The sequence below is a fragment of the Ceratosolen solmsi genome, unplaced genomic scaffold (assembly GCF_000503995.2).
Source record: "Ceratosolen solmsi marchali unplaced genomic scaffold, CerSol_1.0 scaffold39, whole genome shotgun sequence".
Lineage (NCBI taxonomy): Eukaryota > Metazoa > Arthropoda > Insecta > Hymenoptera > Agaonidae > Ceratosolen > Ceratosolen solmsi.
This window is the reverse complement of record NW_011948433.1, coordinates 2,690,163-2,707,794: the sequence shown is the minus strand read 5'-3', so window position 1 is coordinate 2,707,794 and position 17,632 is coordinate 2,690,163. Positions and strand designations below refer to the sequence as shown.

The 17,632-nt window shown below is 33.1% G+C and overlaps 1 protein-coding gene across 1 annotated transcript in view; it reads right to left on the bottom strand.

Moving 5' to 3' along the window:
* Nucleotides 1–5,125: 5,125 nt before the first annotated feature.
* Nucleotides 5,126–17,632, bottom strand: part of LOC105364560 (5-hydroxytryptamine receptor-like) — a 94,881-nt gene continuing 82,374 nt past the window's right edge. The window contains exons 5-8 of the mRNA XM_011502522.1: nt 16,046–16,201; nt 11,955–12,112; nt 9,492–10,033; nt 5,126–5,509 (exon numbers count right to left, since the gene is read on the bottom strand). Coding sequence (XP_011500824.1) covers nt 9,514–10,033; nt 11,955–12,112; nt 16,046–16,201 — 834 coding nt within the window. The 3' untranslated portion in view covers nt 5,126–5,509; nt 9,492–9,513. The remainder of the gene's footprint in view (nt 5,510–9,491; nt 10,034–11,954; nt 12,113–16,045; nt 16,202–17,632) is intronic.

Genomic DNA, 17,632 nt, shown 5'->3' with positions numbered 1-17,632 from the left:
TCTCTCGAACAATCACCTGACAATGCAAGCCATTGTCTTTTGTGGAGTGGCACAACGGTATGCCACTAGAACGAGCGAAATTCAAGTGGCCGAGCGACAAGGAGCCAACGTGCGCAAATTGATATGAAATACGAAGAAACGCAGTACGAGACAGGGTGAAGAGGAACGGATAGGCCAACTCGATAAATCACAATTCCTACAGAGTCGTTTTCATCCAAGCATTTTCGTGCCGTAGAACGAACTTTATTTCTAACGAAGAGCCAAGATCGTTTTCGTTGTCTTCTGAGGGCAAAAAGAGAAGTGGGACGTGCGAGATTATTTAAATTGGCATTAAAGACGCGCTAATTCGCTGCCGAACAAAGGCCTCCACCTTTCATTTGCTAATAGAGCATTAATCTTTTTTTTCCACCTCTCATCTTTCCCATTTTTCTATTAATTTTTCTCCGTGCTTACTATTTCATCTCTTTATCTATTTTTCTATTTTGCAAGTTATCTCTTGAGACGATTCTACGTAAAATGGATCAGGTCTTTTATATGCACATCGATGCTGCGACTGAAAATATCTGTATAGATTCCTTAGATAGATAAACGATATCATTGTCAACGAGAATTTATGAAAAACTTTGTAAAAAGTTCAAAACATTTTTATTTCTATATATTTATGGTTATATATTTTTATTGTTCCCTGTAAAATTTATTATATTTAAAATTCTTGTAAAACTTGAGTATTTTCCTCGTAACAACGAATTCTTCTCCCTTTTAAAACTATTGAATAGAAGAACAAAAAAAAAAAAAAAAAAAAAAAAAAAAAAAAAAAAGAAGAATAATACAATTGAAAGTATTGTATTGTACATTCAATTATTCTTAAATTGATATTAATTTATTGGATTTTAATTATCATTGGTATTATTTACTTCAATAAAAAATGCTATCATCACTCTGTATATGCTGTAAATTTTGAACTAAGCTATTAATTAAATGCAAGTAAGATCGGGATATCATTTATGAAATACTATTTGGAGAGAAAAAACTACATTATTTACGTCGAAACTCAATAACTCCGAAAGATAAACTAAATGTAAAATATTAAATTTGTATAAGTAAATATGATAAAATAAGATATATACCAGAAATATACCGGAAATATAAGAAAAATAACAATCTATCATATTCCGAAAGGAAAAACTGTTGAATGCTCGGATATCTTGACACCTTCTTATAAATGAAGTTAGTCACTTACCTACCAATCGTTCTCTTCTGTAACTGTTTTTCCGATTTTTCTAGTCTGACTATGAAAATAAATATAATTGATGCGTGGCTAACGATTTTCAACTGTAATTTTACCTTTAAGATAATTGCTACGATAGCGTATTAAACATTTAGATAATTTTAAAATTAATATACGAAATATTCGATTATTAACTTCGAAATTGCTCTTATTTTGTATGCATTGAAGTACAAATTTATGCAAAGATCCTTATTAATGAAAATTCCTTAGAATATAATAGTCTTTCACATTAGTTGAATGGTATTAACATTAGAATTATTAAAAAATTTTCGTATTTTTCAGTGAAATTTAATAAATTATTCAAAGAACAAGCATCGATTGATTATTTATTTAAACATTGAATTTCGAAAAATATATTTGTATGGAAGGAATATTAGCGTAAGACATATACGAGTGTGCTTAGAATCATAAATACTACTTTGTATTTATTAAAGCGACACGAGTCACACAAATTTGTAAAAATAACGTTTTTATTTTCTTAGATGTACAGCAGAACATTTTGCAACTAAAATAATAAATTAAGGAGGTACCGCGGACTGATTTTTTAAAAGCATTTTAAGTGCTGAATAAATTAATATAATAAAGTAAAAATATTTCAACTCTATTTGAGTATTTTTATTTCTATATTTCAACGCAATAATATCGTTTATTTAAGAAGGAACATTTTACATTTTGAGGTTAAATACATTCAAAGAGAAGGGGAAACATGTTTTAACATGCAGGAATGGTCGAGACGAGACGTCGAGTCGTCGGTCGACTCGTCAATGCTCCTTTTCCCACGATCAACAATCCCCGTGAGAAGGAACAGCTGACTAACGAACAAATTAACTACAATATTAATGGATCTTCCTTGTAATGAAAACAGTGCTTTACGTAGTACGTCATCCTTCCATAGTGATTGGCTCATCCTGTGACATAACGATGGTCGTATTCCATTGTGGGACAGTAAAAGACTCCCGAAGGCCTGGAACGAACGAACGCCTCTCTTTCATTACTTTTTCGGCAAAGCCTCGCAGCTTTAATTGCGTCGCGTGATTTAGCGGTGTCGATTCACTTTCCCGACTCCTCGTCGAGCGTCAACGTGTCAATGTTCTTCGTCTGTGTGTCTAAACGTGCATCCCGTTTGTGCACGTATTTGAGCGGATTTGTTAAGTAAACACGGGCCAAGGTTACTATTAACGCATCTCGGGGCTTTATCTACATAGCATAGACCAAGACGGTGATTTAGTTAAAAGCTTGTAAAGTCGAGGATGTTAGATACAAATTTCTAGTATTTAGATAAAAATTTATTCTAATTTTCTAGCATTGGATATAAATTTCATAGTAATAGTCAACAATACTTACCAAAGTATCCGCAATTTCGCTTTAATGATAGCAATATTGTTATTTATGCTTTACGCTAAATGTATTTCTACTGCATGAAAATAAATGCTGAATTTACTTTAATCCGTATATTAAAAATAATTGTTTGTAACTTTTAATATAGATTAAATAGCTTATTTAATATAAGCTGCCTTTATATATTCACAAAAAATAACTATTAAGGAACAAGAATTTCCAATACCTTTATATAAGCGATAGATGAGCTTGCAAAAATTTAAGCTCCATCTATAAAAGAAAATAAAGAATGTAAAAAATTTCATTAAATAATAGCGAACTTTTAATAGGAGGAAATTAAATTATAATGAGACATTGGTAGTTTCGACCTGATATATTTTATTCTCTCAAACTCAACGATATATCTTTACAATTCTCTCCATACATTTTCACTTGTACATATAAGTAGCAAATATTGTAAGTGTAATACCAGAGGGATGTCGTAATACGTATATATGCTTTATTCTTTTATAATTTAATGTGAGCCACACACGACGTAACTGTCAGCGTAAGTAAGCCCAGGTGTCTTCGTAAGCGCATTAATTAAATTGATATTCCTTCGAATTAGTAGATTAATGTACTTAAACGATAAATGGGCCTTTCAACGCATTATTGCCTTAGAACTTTTAAGAAGTTGTTGCTCTCGAAACTTTTGCTCGTACAATGCATTATTCTTGAAGCGTACGTTACAGTATACATATATATTTATATATCCTTTTATTATTTTTTATTTTATTTCAAGTCACAAACCAGGGAAATCTCAGATTTATGCATACGAAAAATTTCCTGGATCCTAATGATTATATATTAATCGTCAGCATTCACGATAATTTAATTATTAATTATCTTCTCAAATAGTAATTGGCTCTGCAACAATTAAATTCATTAAGAGTAAACGTAACATTCATTAGTATTTACAAATGAGATATGCCCAAGGCAATTATGCAACGTAGAATCAAAATTCTTTTCACTTGCATGCATAATATACAAACAGTAACTCGAGCTCTTCCTGGTTAAACTTTTACCAATTTTCTTATCATCATCAATAAAATTCCAGTCAAATATTATATTGAGAACGATAATGTGGTATATAATTACATCACTAATTTTTCTTCAATCTCTTTTATAATAAATAATAGTTGTCAATATGTTTTTGTATGCGCATGCCTATGTATATACGTATATATATATATATATATATATATATATATATATATATATATATATATATATATATATAGACATGCATGTAGATACACACGTAAATAGACAACTAGACAACTACAATCATCATATAAATATATATATGCAATATATATATATATATATACATTTACGAGTATGCAACATGTAGTTGTGCGATAAAATTTATTATTCTGACCAAGCCTTAATCAAAGTAAAAGCGGCCACTGCGCTTTTCGTAATATCATATATCATTAAGTACTGACATTCCTCGCATCTTAAACTAGCGATAACTATAACGCGATGAATGTATTTTAATATACGTGCATTAAGAAGATATTTTGAAAAAGTATTGTTAATTCTTTTAATTTTTCTCGTGTTTGCTTTGACCCTTAAGGGTTCAACTGAGTGACATAATGTGTAAAAAACTAATAGCTACCATTTTCTTGTTACCATTTTCTTAAATATTGGCTTCATCTGTTTGCTTGTTTTAATTATTTTTCGAGTATTGATTACCTAAGACAAGCGCTCTTTATGATAACGACTTAATACTATACCAGTATAACTTTCAAATGTGTGTATTATTATCGTACGACCAACTCCTTTGAATTCACAATGTTTTTGTTTTCAAAAGTTTAACGCCCGTTTCAACGAAAGTTTTTTCTCTTTTTTTTCTTCTTATACTCTTTATTTTAAACGGATAATTTTTAAATGAAAATACAATGTTTTTCAACAGAAGAATAAGATTTATTCTTGATGAAGTATTTTGATATTATGCATAAAGTAATCTACTACGAGTTGTCGTACAGGTCATAAGTTCTCTTAACGTTATATTTATAAAAGAAATTTAAAACGTACAATTGCAGTTTGTTAACAGTTCATAAATAAATTGAAATATCATTCAATAAAAGTTTGAAATATAATAATTTTTATTCAGGACTGATAATAGAATACTTTAGTTATTGTATACTTCCATTTATATTAAGCAAACTCTGCTTAGCCACGGTGCTCAGATATACATTTTGTTATTATACAAAACTGTCAGCTAAGATTCTTACTTATGTAATATTTACGTATGGAATTTTCCTTCGCAGCATGCGCGGTGAATCCTTCAATCCCTTTTTACACATAGTTTGAAATTTGTTCCCCCTCGTTTCTCAGTATATTACCTTCCGACCACTTCTAGGGCTCAAGTAGTAGGTCGATATCTTCATTCTCATATATTTTATATCATTGATCTCTTACTCTCGAATAATATTTAAGTGTACGTTAGTACATTATAGTGTTGCTTGAAAAAGCAATAGAATAGGTTAAAGAGGATGTAATGATCAAATGCTGCGTCGCATTAGAATAAGACGTAGGTAATGCAATGCGCGTAAAAAATAGTCAATGCCACGTAGCGTTGCAACGTCGCTAATTGCAAATTCCGATAGGTGCACAAAGAATTTATCTAGACTTCCTAACGCATTAATTATTCTCTCTTTATCCAGTGTTTATATTTTTAATATTTTATGGTTTATACACTTTTTAAATTATGCGCTGGCCTTCGTTACTCAAATACTGTTTCAAAAATCTTCTGCTAATAAGATAATGTCTCTTGCAGTTGGCAACATCCGATCATTCGGCTACATTGTACATTATTCGCTCTTCGATTATTCGTACCTTGAAAATAAAGTTATCCGTTATGATATATATATATATATATATATCTTTCACTATAAATAAGTCTATATATTAGATATAAATTTTGTCTTATTTAAAAATAGCTTATGTTTTATCAAACGGAAAATTTCAGGATATAATTGCGTTTTCGTAATTATAATTTTAATAATAAGGTTCATAAATACTTGATAAAACCATAAATTATAGAAATTTTAAATAAACAGGTAAATGTATGCATAAAATTTGCAAATTTTTAAATAATAGTCTAGTTACTTCAAGCGGAAATACGTACGGAGACATTGATATTATTATTATTATTATTATTATTATTCATGCTTAATCATTTATTTCACTAGAAGTTTTATCATACAAAGATGCGATGTGGTATTTTATGTTAACTTAAAAATACGAGCATTTGATAGGAATTGCTATTTTAATAATTATAGAACATTACAATTATTAAGTGTGTAAATAACAATTAAATAAACAGTTAAATAATTTTAACTACTTTTACATTGCTTTATCGGAGGTTTATTTCATGTAGAATAAGAACTACCTGTATGAAAATGATATACAATTGAGTCATTTTAGAAATAAAAATACTTTTAAAATTCCACATAACTATGATAAATGTATTATAATATTACTACATATTATCATTTTTATCATTTTAGAAAAAGCATCTTTTTTAATGGAGTAATACTTTAAAAGCGTATAAAAATATTGTGCAAGTAAAAGATATGACATTCCTAATACGATATTTAAACATAAATTTTATACACAGTATACACTACAATTCGCTATACCCTTTCCAATGTATATATATATATATATATATATATATATTTAAATATAAAATTATTAATAAATCATCGACATTATTACTGATTGGAAATAAATGTCTATCTGCTTATGTTGATAAAGTGAAGCTGATGAAACTTGGAGAAAAATAGAGGATAAAAAAAGGATGAAACAGATGTACGGTAATAGAGAGTAGGAGGAGCTGTACAAGTATGTTTTGGCATTAAAAGGATGGAGAATTCCCGCGTGCTTCGTGAATCTGCGCATCTTGTAAACTCAATTATACGCGGTACCGACAATAGCCAGGACATCTTTTATCAATAATTTTTACTATCAGTTTTCTCATAATTGATTAAATTTAATTTTCGTAATTAGTGACGTGTATTAAACATGTATTCGCATTATTAAATACAGAAGACAGCCTCGCCAAAAGTAAATAAGTATTTGCAAATATTTATGTTGTGACTCGATTTATTAAAAGAGTTCCGTTAAAATTTATTTCTTAACCTAATAACGTAATAATGAATTGTAAATATAATTGAATTTAAAAATACATGATTAATTGAATTCCAATACAAGACATCATACTTATCAGATGAAATATTTTCAAAAAAAATTAAAAAAAAATTTGAATATACTTCATGCACTTCGTGTTAAGTTATAATTGTTTCACTTATGTTATCCTGCACTTAAATACTTGAAGTATGGAACGAAGCTTTTTGTTCGTTAACTTTTAATTTATCTACTTCAAACTTTGCGCAAAGTCGGATGCTCATTGTAGTAGTAAAAAATACATCTCGAAAAATAAATACTATGCTCGACGAAATTAATTTACTTTGTAATTGACATGCTTGTTAAATAAATAAGAGCGCGTGTTTTTTAAGTAAAAATTTTGCAAAACCGTTTTTCCATTTATCGAGGAACTTTAAAATTTTCAAAGCAACTTTAATTAAAAAAAAAGAAAAGAAAAGAAAAACATGTTGACGAGATCATCGAATCCTTGTAATTTCAAAACAGAAACTTCGCACAAATATCCTTACGCTTCTTCTTTACAAACTTTCTCAAATTTTGAAAAATCCCTTGTCCACGAGAATGATTTGCATAATGAAGGTCGGCGTTAGGGTAAAGTCATTGAAAATCAACGAATATCTATAGGATAAAATTGCGTACCGTCCGTCCAACGAAAACTTATCTTCAGCGCTGAACGAAGGTTCTAGTTGCAGCTGGAAGATCGCAAAAACCTCCTCGCCTTCCTTATTATGGCAACGATACTCCCCGAGCACGCTTTACCTCCTAAATCAATGAAATAGCGGAGATTGCGCGCAACCCATAATCCGCACTAATCTCTGTAGAATCGTGTGGACATTCTCCAGCCAATGGGATCTTTTAAGCATAAATGAAATTGTGCCGTCGAATGGTACGGCTAATTGAGCGCGAACCGTTCATTAGCTGATTCTTTGGATGAATATTATTAATTGGCCATGTTGAGAATGTAGGGCGAAGGCGTTTTAAGGACAAAGGGAATTGTACGAAGGGTACATTGGTAACGAGGAAGTCAATTTGCGCGCGCAAAATTAATCGGCGAATGGCTGATCGTGCGCGTACCTTGGCTCGAAATTCCATTGCGATAAGGCCCGTGAAAAATATTTGGCCAATAATCTTTCCACGCCGCATGCATATGTGCGACGGATCATTAAATTCCGTCGGTTATCCGGGCTTTCACTTTCTCAAAATATCCAATAGCGTCTGTGCTCCCTAACTGATAATGGCTCCTAATGCCTTGGCCTTCGCCCGTTACGTTCAACAATTTTGCAAGTTGCATCGGTAAATTATGTCAAATAATTATGTAGAGCGAGAGTCCCGCTTTAGTTATTATGTAATCACTTTGTTAATTGCTATATTTTGAATGCCTTTACTTTTTAATGGGAGCGCAAATTATAACGACAATGCAACGTATCTTTTCTTTTTCTTTTTTTCGTTTTTCTTTTGGAAATACGTTTAATGACGCTTATACACACACGTATGTGTATGCGCGCGAACACACACACATCATATATATATATACAAACTAATGCTTAAATTATGTATACGGTAATTTAGATTTATAATTTGCAATTGACCTACAATTCTATGGATGTTATATGCAAAATATACTTTATCGAAAGATTAGTTTAATTGAAGTTGCGCGGCTAATTTTTATATTATCTTTCAAGATTTATTAAACACACAGTTAAGGTAAATCGATGCATGCATCCAATACTAAGATGAAATTTAAATTCACATTTGCATTTTAAAAAACAGTAGGAGAATGGAATTTTCTCTCCGATAGGGCTTATAAATTAAATATAATCATTTATTATTCAACTTTTTAGCTCGTATTTCAAAATAAGTAACAAGGCAATTTTAAGAAAAATATCAAAAACTCCTCAACTAAAGTAGACGTTGAATTAAACGCTGAGTTAATTATTGAAACCGAGTAAAAGTGGATAAATGAGAAGAGCTGTACGATGAATGTATTTTTAAAAAATCTTCGGAGCTATAAATTTGCATAAAAAGTCAAATTTGATTGTTGAGAATGTTGAAAAAGAAATAAGAAATAGGGAAATATCGGCTTAAATTTTCCTCGAATGAATTATTTAAATGCACATTATAAGTAAATGTATATTTAAAAAAATTTTTAAATTATGTAAGGCATCGTTTGATTTTTATCGTAAAGCTTAATTGCAAAATGGAATATCTCTCTGGCATTTTGCATTTTCCCGTGGACGGGATGCTCCAACCGTAGAGATCGATCAAAATAAGCCGGAATTTTAACGCGCAAAAGTAAAAATGTCGATTTGATTTACAACCATTTCTGCCAATTGCAACAATAGACGGGTCAAACTCATAAAAATTTATACTCTTTAATAAAATGCGATCACGTTAAAAGATCTCCCGGCACGCTCTAACTCGGGAGCAGCGCTGAAATAACAACTCTCGATACGAGCGGCAACTCGCCCGAAGATAATGCGGCCGAATGAAGTTAAGGACCAACCGAGAGAGCTGGACCAAGTGGTTTCCGAGCCTTTGATATTCAACGGCGACAGCTAAACGAAGTGGACCGCGAAAGGAAATCGCTCGTGGAGTCGCGCCTGCGGGATCAATGGACAGAAGAGGGTCGATCGAGGATTTCGAGTCTTACGTGGGGGAGAGGGCGCATCGGGTCAGCGCACAGGTCTCGAGCCGACACCCAGAATCCTCTTGAAGGCCTGCCGGAACTCGGGCGAGAATATCGTGTAGATCACAGGGTTGAGGGTGCTGTTGAAGTAGCCCAGCCAAAGGAAAACGCTGGCGACGAGGTCGGGGGGCTCGCAAGGGGCGCAGACGGCCTGGAGGAGGGCGACGAGGAAGAAGGGCAGCCAGCAGGCGACGAAGGCACCGGTGATGATGGCCAGGGTCTTCGCGGCCTTGCGCTCCCGCTTCGCCTCAATGGTCTCGCGGGTCTTGCGAGTGGAGGGTGCCGCTCTCAGGGTCGGCGTGAGCATCGTCGTCGTCGAGGCCGTGGAGCTGCTCGCTGCGGCCGTCGTCAGTGTTGTCGTCGAGGATGCCGCTCCGACGGACGTCGCCGAATGTTGCTGGACAACCGCATTCGCCCCGTTGTAGGAAGATGACTTCTCGGGCGATGCGGACGAGTGGTCGGGAGTTGAGCGGGTTATGGTGAAGGCGGTCGGCTCCTCCCTCGCACTATTTGAAACATTGTTCGAACGTGAGCAGAAAATCATAGTTAATTGATTGATCGGCCGTTGGGGAATCTCATTGCTGTGAAACTGCAAAGCATCCTTACGTTTAATTGATGAAAAGTTCGCGACTATTTAACCTTATTTGACTTGAATTGTGAAAATTGCTGCAATTGATGTATATTGGAAGTGGTGACTTTATCAGCCGAATTTCATCACGGGGACGGCTAAAGTAAATTAGTCACTTTGAGATTAAAGCCTAATGATAAATTAGGATTATCACAGCCAATTATACAGACATGGCACATACGTGTGCAAGTGCGTGTTCACGCTCGTTTGTAATTGTGTGCGAGTATTTGGATTATAATTAATTCGACGTAATTATGAAATTATGGTTTGAAAATTTAGTACTCCTTCGGCATACAACGTATTAATTGCACATTACGCAAAGGAAACAGAATTATTGTTCTTTCCTTAATCTAGTGCTTCTGTATTAAATAAAAATTAATTCGCTCGATGCACGCATTGTGTTTCTCCTAAAGAACGAACATTTTTATGAAAAAAAAAATATATATATATATATGTGTGTGTGTGTGTAGACGAGGAATGAAATAAACTTTTTGTGGTATATTGCAAACATTGTTACAAACGTTCACCAACAAGTTTCAATTCGCGAAAAATTATTAACAAGATATGATGATACATTTTTAAAAAGAAAAGAAACTCCTATTGCGAAAATGTAGTTCTTTTAGAATTCTCCATTTACCACATCTATTATGTGAAACGTTCTTTTTCATATCTTAAAATTTCTTCGTTACTATTCTAAATGCAAATGCCTACAAACCAAATATACGCCAATTTTTAATTTATCACTCATATCAAAATATTAAATTTCCTACATCATTATTCATATGCTATCAAAAATTAATAAAAAAATCTTCTATGTTGAAATATATAGTGATAATTTATCCAAATATGTATGTGTATACGTGTATATTGTTAATAACAAGACTTTAGCTTCCATAAGTTTCAATTTAACAATTACAATAATTTTACGATATAATCGTAATCATATAAATCACCAATAATGATATTTTGAAACACTTTAATACAATATATCTGAATTTTAATTGGTAATACAATGTCATAATTACAATAATATTGGTAATAAGGCAATCGATAAATACTGCACTCGTAAAATATATTAAATAATATAGAGTTGTGATGCTAAACATAAAAAGTTTATTAAAAATTTATTATGAACTTAAGTTGAATGTAATATGCATGTGAATGTAGAAACGAGCAATTTTATTGGTTATTTGCTGGTTAACTTATCACCATATACAATGCGTAAAGAAAATTAAATAATTAGTACGTGATAAAAATTTTCATTAATATTGATACAATAAAGCACAATCATTTAATTATATTGGACGAATAATTCAATTATTCCTCGTCTTCTTAAAATATCTTATATTCATTCGCGTAAACAATATATCTCTTATGACTATTATGATTAATTAGTACTAAAAATCCTTTAATACAAGATATACTCTGAATTTTTTTAATTAAAAGGTCGTATCGAATACAAGCGCTGATTAAGGCGCAAATAAGTTTTCTTATCTCTTACAAAAGACAGAAGCACTAATCTAATTCAATTGAGAGAAAGTCTTGGGAGTTGACTGAGCGGACAGCAACTTTACTACTTGCTACGACTACGTAGATCACTCGACAAGACCAACTATTACTACTTCTCACTAATTCCACTTCGCGTTTGACTTCGTATGGGCGTTGCTACTTCCCTAACTCCACGGTGCACTATAAAGCGAATGCAGCTTGGCCACCTCTAAACGTTTCACTTGTCGAACACACTGCCCTTACATAACTATAATCATGGATTATTAAGAGAAATATAAGTTTAATATAACCTTCTTTTGAGCCTTAAGATTCCTCGACGTTCTCGCGGTGGTTGTATGGTCGTTCCAGGACGTTTTCGAATTCGTCTTCTAGCTGCCTGGAATATCCTCCAGTATAGGAAGAGAATGACTAGGAGCGGCAGGTAAAATGTAGCGCATGTCGCAAATATCTGAATCGATGAAACAAACATTTAATTTTATCAGCTGAGAGGTTAACTAGTGATGAGAAGTTTTTTTTCTTTGACTGTAGCATAGGCAGATTTATCTCGTTGACGGAACGAAAAATTCGCTACAGTAACTATAATTATTTATTTATTTTTTTTACTATAGTCCCGATAAAGTGTCGTTATTACTATATGGATAAGATCGCTGGGACTGTAGATTATATTTAATTTACAAATTGTTTGAACTTGTTACCACGATCTTTTTACTCACTTTTATATACAAATTTACTTTTCATAATATGGATTTTTTACTTATTAATCATTTAGCCAAATTACAAATACATAATTTTTACTTTTTTAGTCAATTAAAAAGTGATGACTTTTCACTATCTTCTTATCGAGACATTGAGCTTACTTTAAAACTACATTGACTTTATTTAAAATTATCCCCTTATAATCACGAATTACAGAGCTTCTAAAAATTTTGGATACTATTTCTTACTGTAATAGCGATACGTTCCCTTCAATTTTCATAATAATTATATTACTTCGTATTAATTCATTTTTTAACCCATCGCAGTCACACAATTATATAATATTTTGAAGAGTAGTAGCTCGTCAATTACAAAGATAAATTAAAACGAACATAAAAATAGAATATAAGAATATAAATTAATTTTTAATGATTATGTATTCAAAAGCTCTGTCAATATAAGCCATCATACATATTATTTTGATAATTGGTATAATATATATATATATATATATAATTATAATGAAAATCAGCACAACGACCAATGCCTTTTTATCTCGTAATTTTACACTAATTTGCCTCTACATGAACGGCAATTGAAAATGCAGTAAATGTCTTACACAATATCGTTTTAAGGCGAATGGCATACTAATGCGCATAAATGCGCGAGTGTAAAGAACCGAGCCTAAGACAAGGGTTTTGCAGAAATTTACGAAGCTGCTTTTACGTTCCCAAGAAAATGTAATGTTTGTTATATCTTCGCGGAAAATACGGGCATAATACATTTGGCTGTAACAATGGGCTCATCGAGGAAATCAGAGCGCGAAGCAAACTCCCGTCGAGCCACAGAGAAAACGAAGACTTCTGATTCTCTCAGCCAAGCTTGATCCGGTACAACATGAAACAAAAAGCCAGTTTAGCTTCTTCGGAGTCCTCCTCTACCATCCCTTTACCCCCTCACGCCAAGCAGAAGCTTGTTACTACGAGGCGCATTATCAGCGGTTGTTCCCTTAAACTCGCTTCACCGCATTCCCCCCCCCCCCCCCCTCCATTTCCGCTCCGTTACCTCTCCCCCTATCCACCTTCTTAACATTCAAAATGGTCCGCCTTTTACTCGTACGCCTGCGTATTTGCATGCGTAGAATCGCGTTTATACTAACTTTCGCACACACGCATATTTTGTCGTGTACATGTTAATTATCGATCGTTAGCATTAATTGTTAAGTAACAAACACAAGGCGGGATCATTTTCATACTAGCTGTGTTTATTAAAAATATTTGCATTTGAAAGTCCTTAATTAGTTCGGGTATCCAAGGCGCGTAACGTTGATGGAAAATTAGCGATTTATAAATGACGCGACATTAAACTGTCCCGAATGAAAGTCCAAACTCTTTGATTTATAAATTTTTACGTGTACATAGCCCATCGAGACTTTACAAATGATTTTAATTTTAAAGCTTGATAAAATATGAAAGAAATCGATAAAAGTATTTCAATGTCCCGAGCAGAGACTTACAAGGATCTTTGACAAATAAATGATTGAAATTATTAATAAAGACATATAAGTTTTAAGATGCGCAGTAGCAATGTATTTCAAGCGATTATTTTACCTTCAAATGCACTTACCCGCATATAAATACATAAAAGTAAATAGGAATGTGCAAAATGCAAACTACCCTTATATTTTTAATTCTGATTATTGATTTGACGTTGTGGGCGCACGAAGGCGTCAGAATTTTAACTATTGATATCGAGACTCGCGCCTTCTCCCTATTACGAATAAATTTCAGATAAAAATAGAAAGCAAAATGGCCAAAGAAGCATACGGTGATTGCTGATAATTTGATTGCTATCGGAACAGCAACACTCGATACGTTAGTTTGTCACTCGACAGCTAAGAGCAACAGAGTTCCCCTCTCCTTTTCCTTTTGCATCGGAACGATTTATTTAGACGGAGCCTACTTTTTATCAACTATCTCTCCGACTACTCGCAACAGCGTGGCTCGAGCGAGCGAGTAAAGCACCCTCGCCAATCAGCAGCTTTCTCTGACTAATGACCTTATTTACACTGCGAGAACTTTATAGAAGATGGATAGGCCGGCTGCAAGGACGGAACCAAGTTCCGCTCTCTCTTACACCGCGTCCCACTACCGCGGTCGTTCGCATTTTACTTAAGAATCTACGTACACAAATTAGATTATGACTCTGAGCTCACATCTGCAAGATCTTTATCTCTCACGACTAAGGCAAAAAAGAAAAAAGCAGCCTCAAAGGTACGAGTGGTAACTAATTGGAAACAATGATTAAATTATTTTTATAATTTATAATTGCTTTGATTGGATGATTTTATTTTTACATTGAATAGCTTTGGTATTAAAAGAAATTGCACTTTCATCAACCAATTCTCATTTGTTTGATGGAATTATATTGAACCAATTGTACGATACATTTATTGCACTGCCAAGTACGAAACTTGATAAAAATTAAGGTAAATATATATATCAATGAATTATAAAAAAAAACAAAGAGCTGAAGTTTCAATAAAGTCGAAACTTTATCACTGTTATTATTAAGTACTCGCAAATTCTTGTAAAATTTAAACAATTTATGACAATTTCATGAAAATCGATATGATCAATATTATGAGAAAACTTCGATTTTAATAGTGCAAAGTTTTACAAAACTATAAGATGATCCAAATTGTTCTATAAAATATAAATAAAAAACTCAACAAAGTACTTGCAAACTACACTTCTTCTACGTTTCTCTGAATCCAAATAAGACACAAAAGTGTAACGAGGCTCCACAATCGTACTTCTTACAATACAATCGGGCAAGTTTTTCAGTTTATAGTGTGCGTTATGTAGGATAAGTAAAGCTTCCTCTCTCTCTCCCTCTCTCTCTCCCTCACATACTATCGTCGTGTATTCTTATTAAAGCCGATCGATGTGTTGCATTTCATCTACAACTCGATTTTCTCCTTCTCCATAATAAAAAAAAAAAAAAAAGAAAAAAAAAGAAACAAGAGCAAATGGCTCATCGAGCTAAATTTTCAGTCAATAAAATGATTTGCCGCTTTATGAGAATTTCCAAGGCGTGCTTCCGCCGCTGATAGATGAAAGTGGTCAGTTGGTGATCATGCAATCGATCGTGTCAGACCGAAGAAAACCAGCAAATATATTTACCTTTACCTCGTCCGAATCGCGAGAAAAAGTATAACGAGCGAGAGAGAGCGAGAGAGAGAGAGAGAGAGAGAGAGAGAGAGAGAAAGAAAGAGAAAGAGAGAATGAGAATGAAGTAGAGAGGTACTCTTGCACGAGCCAGTGCCTTTCTATACGTATATACTTAAAAAGGAAAAAGACTTCGGGAAAGGATCTACGCGATCCCCCATTGTCTCTGCTCACCAATAAAAAAGAAAATCGACGCCTGCTTTTATGATCTAGCCCCATTCCTATACTACTCCCCCCTACTTCCAGTGCCTTACCACTGGCTTCTTCAGAGACTTCTTTACACCCACAAACTCCCTCTCTGCATTCCCCTTGGCCTTTCGAGTTCTCCGCAAATAAATTTTATTTCAACCTCCACTTCGCCATTTTTACCTTTATCCCGCCCTCTCCCCCGGCCCCCCTAGTGACGCTCAGCCAACGGCCCCCAACCCTCATTTTATAGCCGCACCGACGCTTACCTGATACGCGGGATCCTGCGACACCAGGCACTTTCCGTCGGCGATGCGATCCAAGTATCCTGGATCCTTCCAGCCGAGCTGAGGCGCCAGTGATATGCCGAGCGACACCACCCACACGGTCACCACTAAGCAGCCTATCCTCCGCGGGTTCCGGGCCTGCGAACAAAAATCATCCCGACTCTCGAGCATCGTTCTTCCTTCATGCTGCGTTTATCTGAATCCTTCAATGCTGCTTCAATTCCGCCATGGAACGAGACACGCAGATTTGCCATTTATCGTGCAAATCTAGCGATATGCGGTGGTATATTACATTATGCAAATTGCAATGTCGAACAAAGGAATCGTCCCACGTAGTGTAACTTGCATTATCTTAAAGCGCTTTGGAATTCTCAGCTCTAAATGGAAGTTACCTTTTTTTTTTCTTTTATAAGCTAATGAAAAATCTTGATAAATATTGCAATTTATTATTAGGTACGTATAAGTATTTTCGTATAGCCCATTACAAATCCATAAAGCTATCTATGAAGCTGCCAGATTATCTTTAAAGCTTTTTTGGAAAACCAATAGCTCAGCCACGTCTATATAAATATTACGTTGAAATTTTGTTTGCCACTTAAGTACACACACACACACACACACACACACACATATATATATATATATATATATATATATATATATATATGTATATATATATATGTATATATGTACACACACTCACACGTGTACCGAGATATATAAACAAAATTTTTTTGCAAATGCTACGTAATTCGACTATAATTGCTGGATCAAATAATCTAAAATTAATCTTTAAATTTTTCAGCGGATAAATTATTATTTGAAGAAAAAACCGCATACTTAAATATTACTGTAAAACAAATAGATATTTTATTTGCCAGTTTCTCAACTCTGCATACTTGCAAATATTTATGTGAAGAGAAGTTTTGATCTTTGAAAGTCAAACCTTTATATTTACTCTTTTCATTCAACTAATTACTTGAATGTTTCTTATTTATATAGACTTTTAATAAAAAATAACTAAAATTAAGTTACGTTAAATGATCAAAGTTACGTTTTACATAAAAATTAGCGTGTATGCATCGTTGAATAGTAGAAACATTGAAAAAATGTGTACTCGATAACAAGATGCTTTTGTAGTAAATGTAATGATAATAAAAGTAAAAGTAATTGTCCGTAATTTCTAAATAAATATAATAAAAATCCAAACATTATATATCTATTCAATACTTTTACTAATTTCGTAACTAAACATTAATTAATTTTTATACTTTATTATTTCCAAATAATACTAATAATAAAGTAAGGAAATAATTAATTAAGATCTTCCATTCGAAGGAAATTATATTTCCAATTGAATTTTTAAAACTCTGCTGATATGAATTTTAATCTATATAAACTTAAAGCTAAAATATTTATTCAATGGAAACGATTATGCAGAATGCATGCATTTGGCTTGTATGTAGAAAAATATGTGCTGATGAAAGGAATATTGATAAGAGAATAAGAAATCTAAGGAAAATATAATGATGAATTCAAGAAATTTCAAAATCATATTAGAGAAAGGAG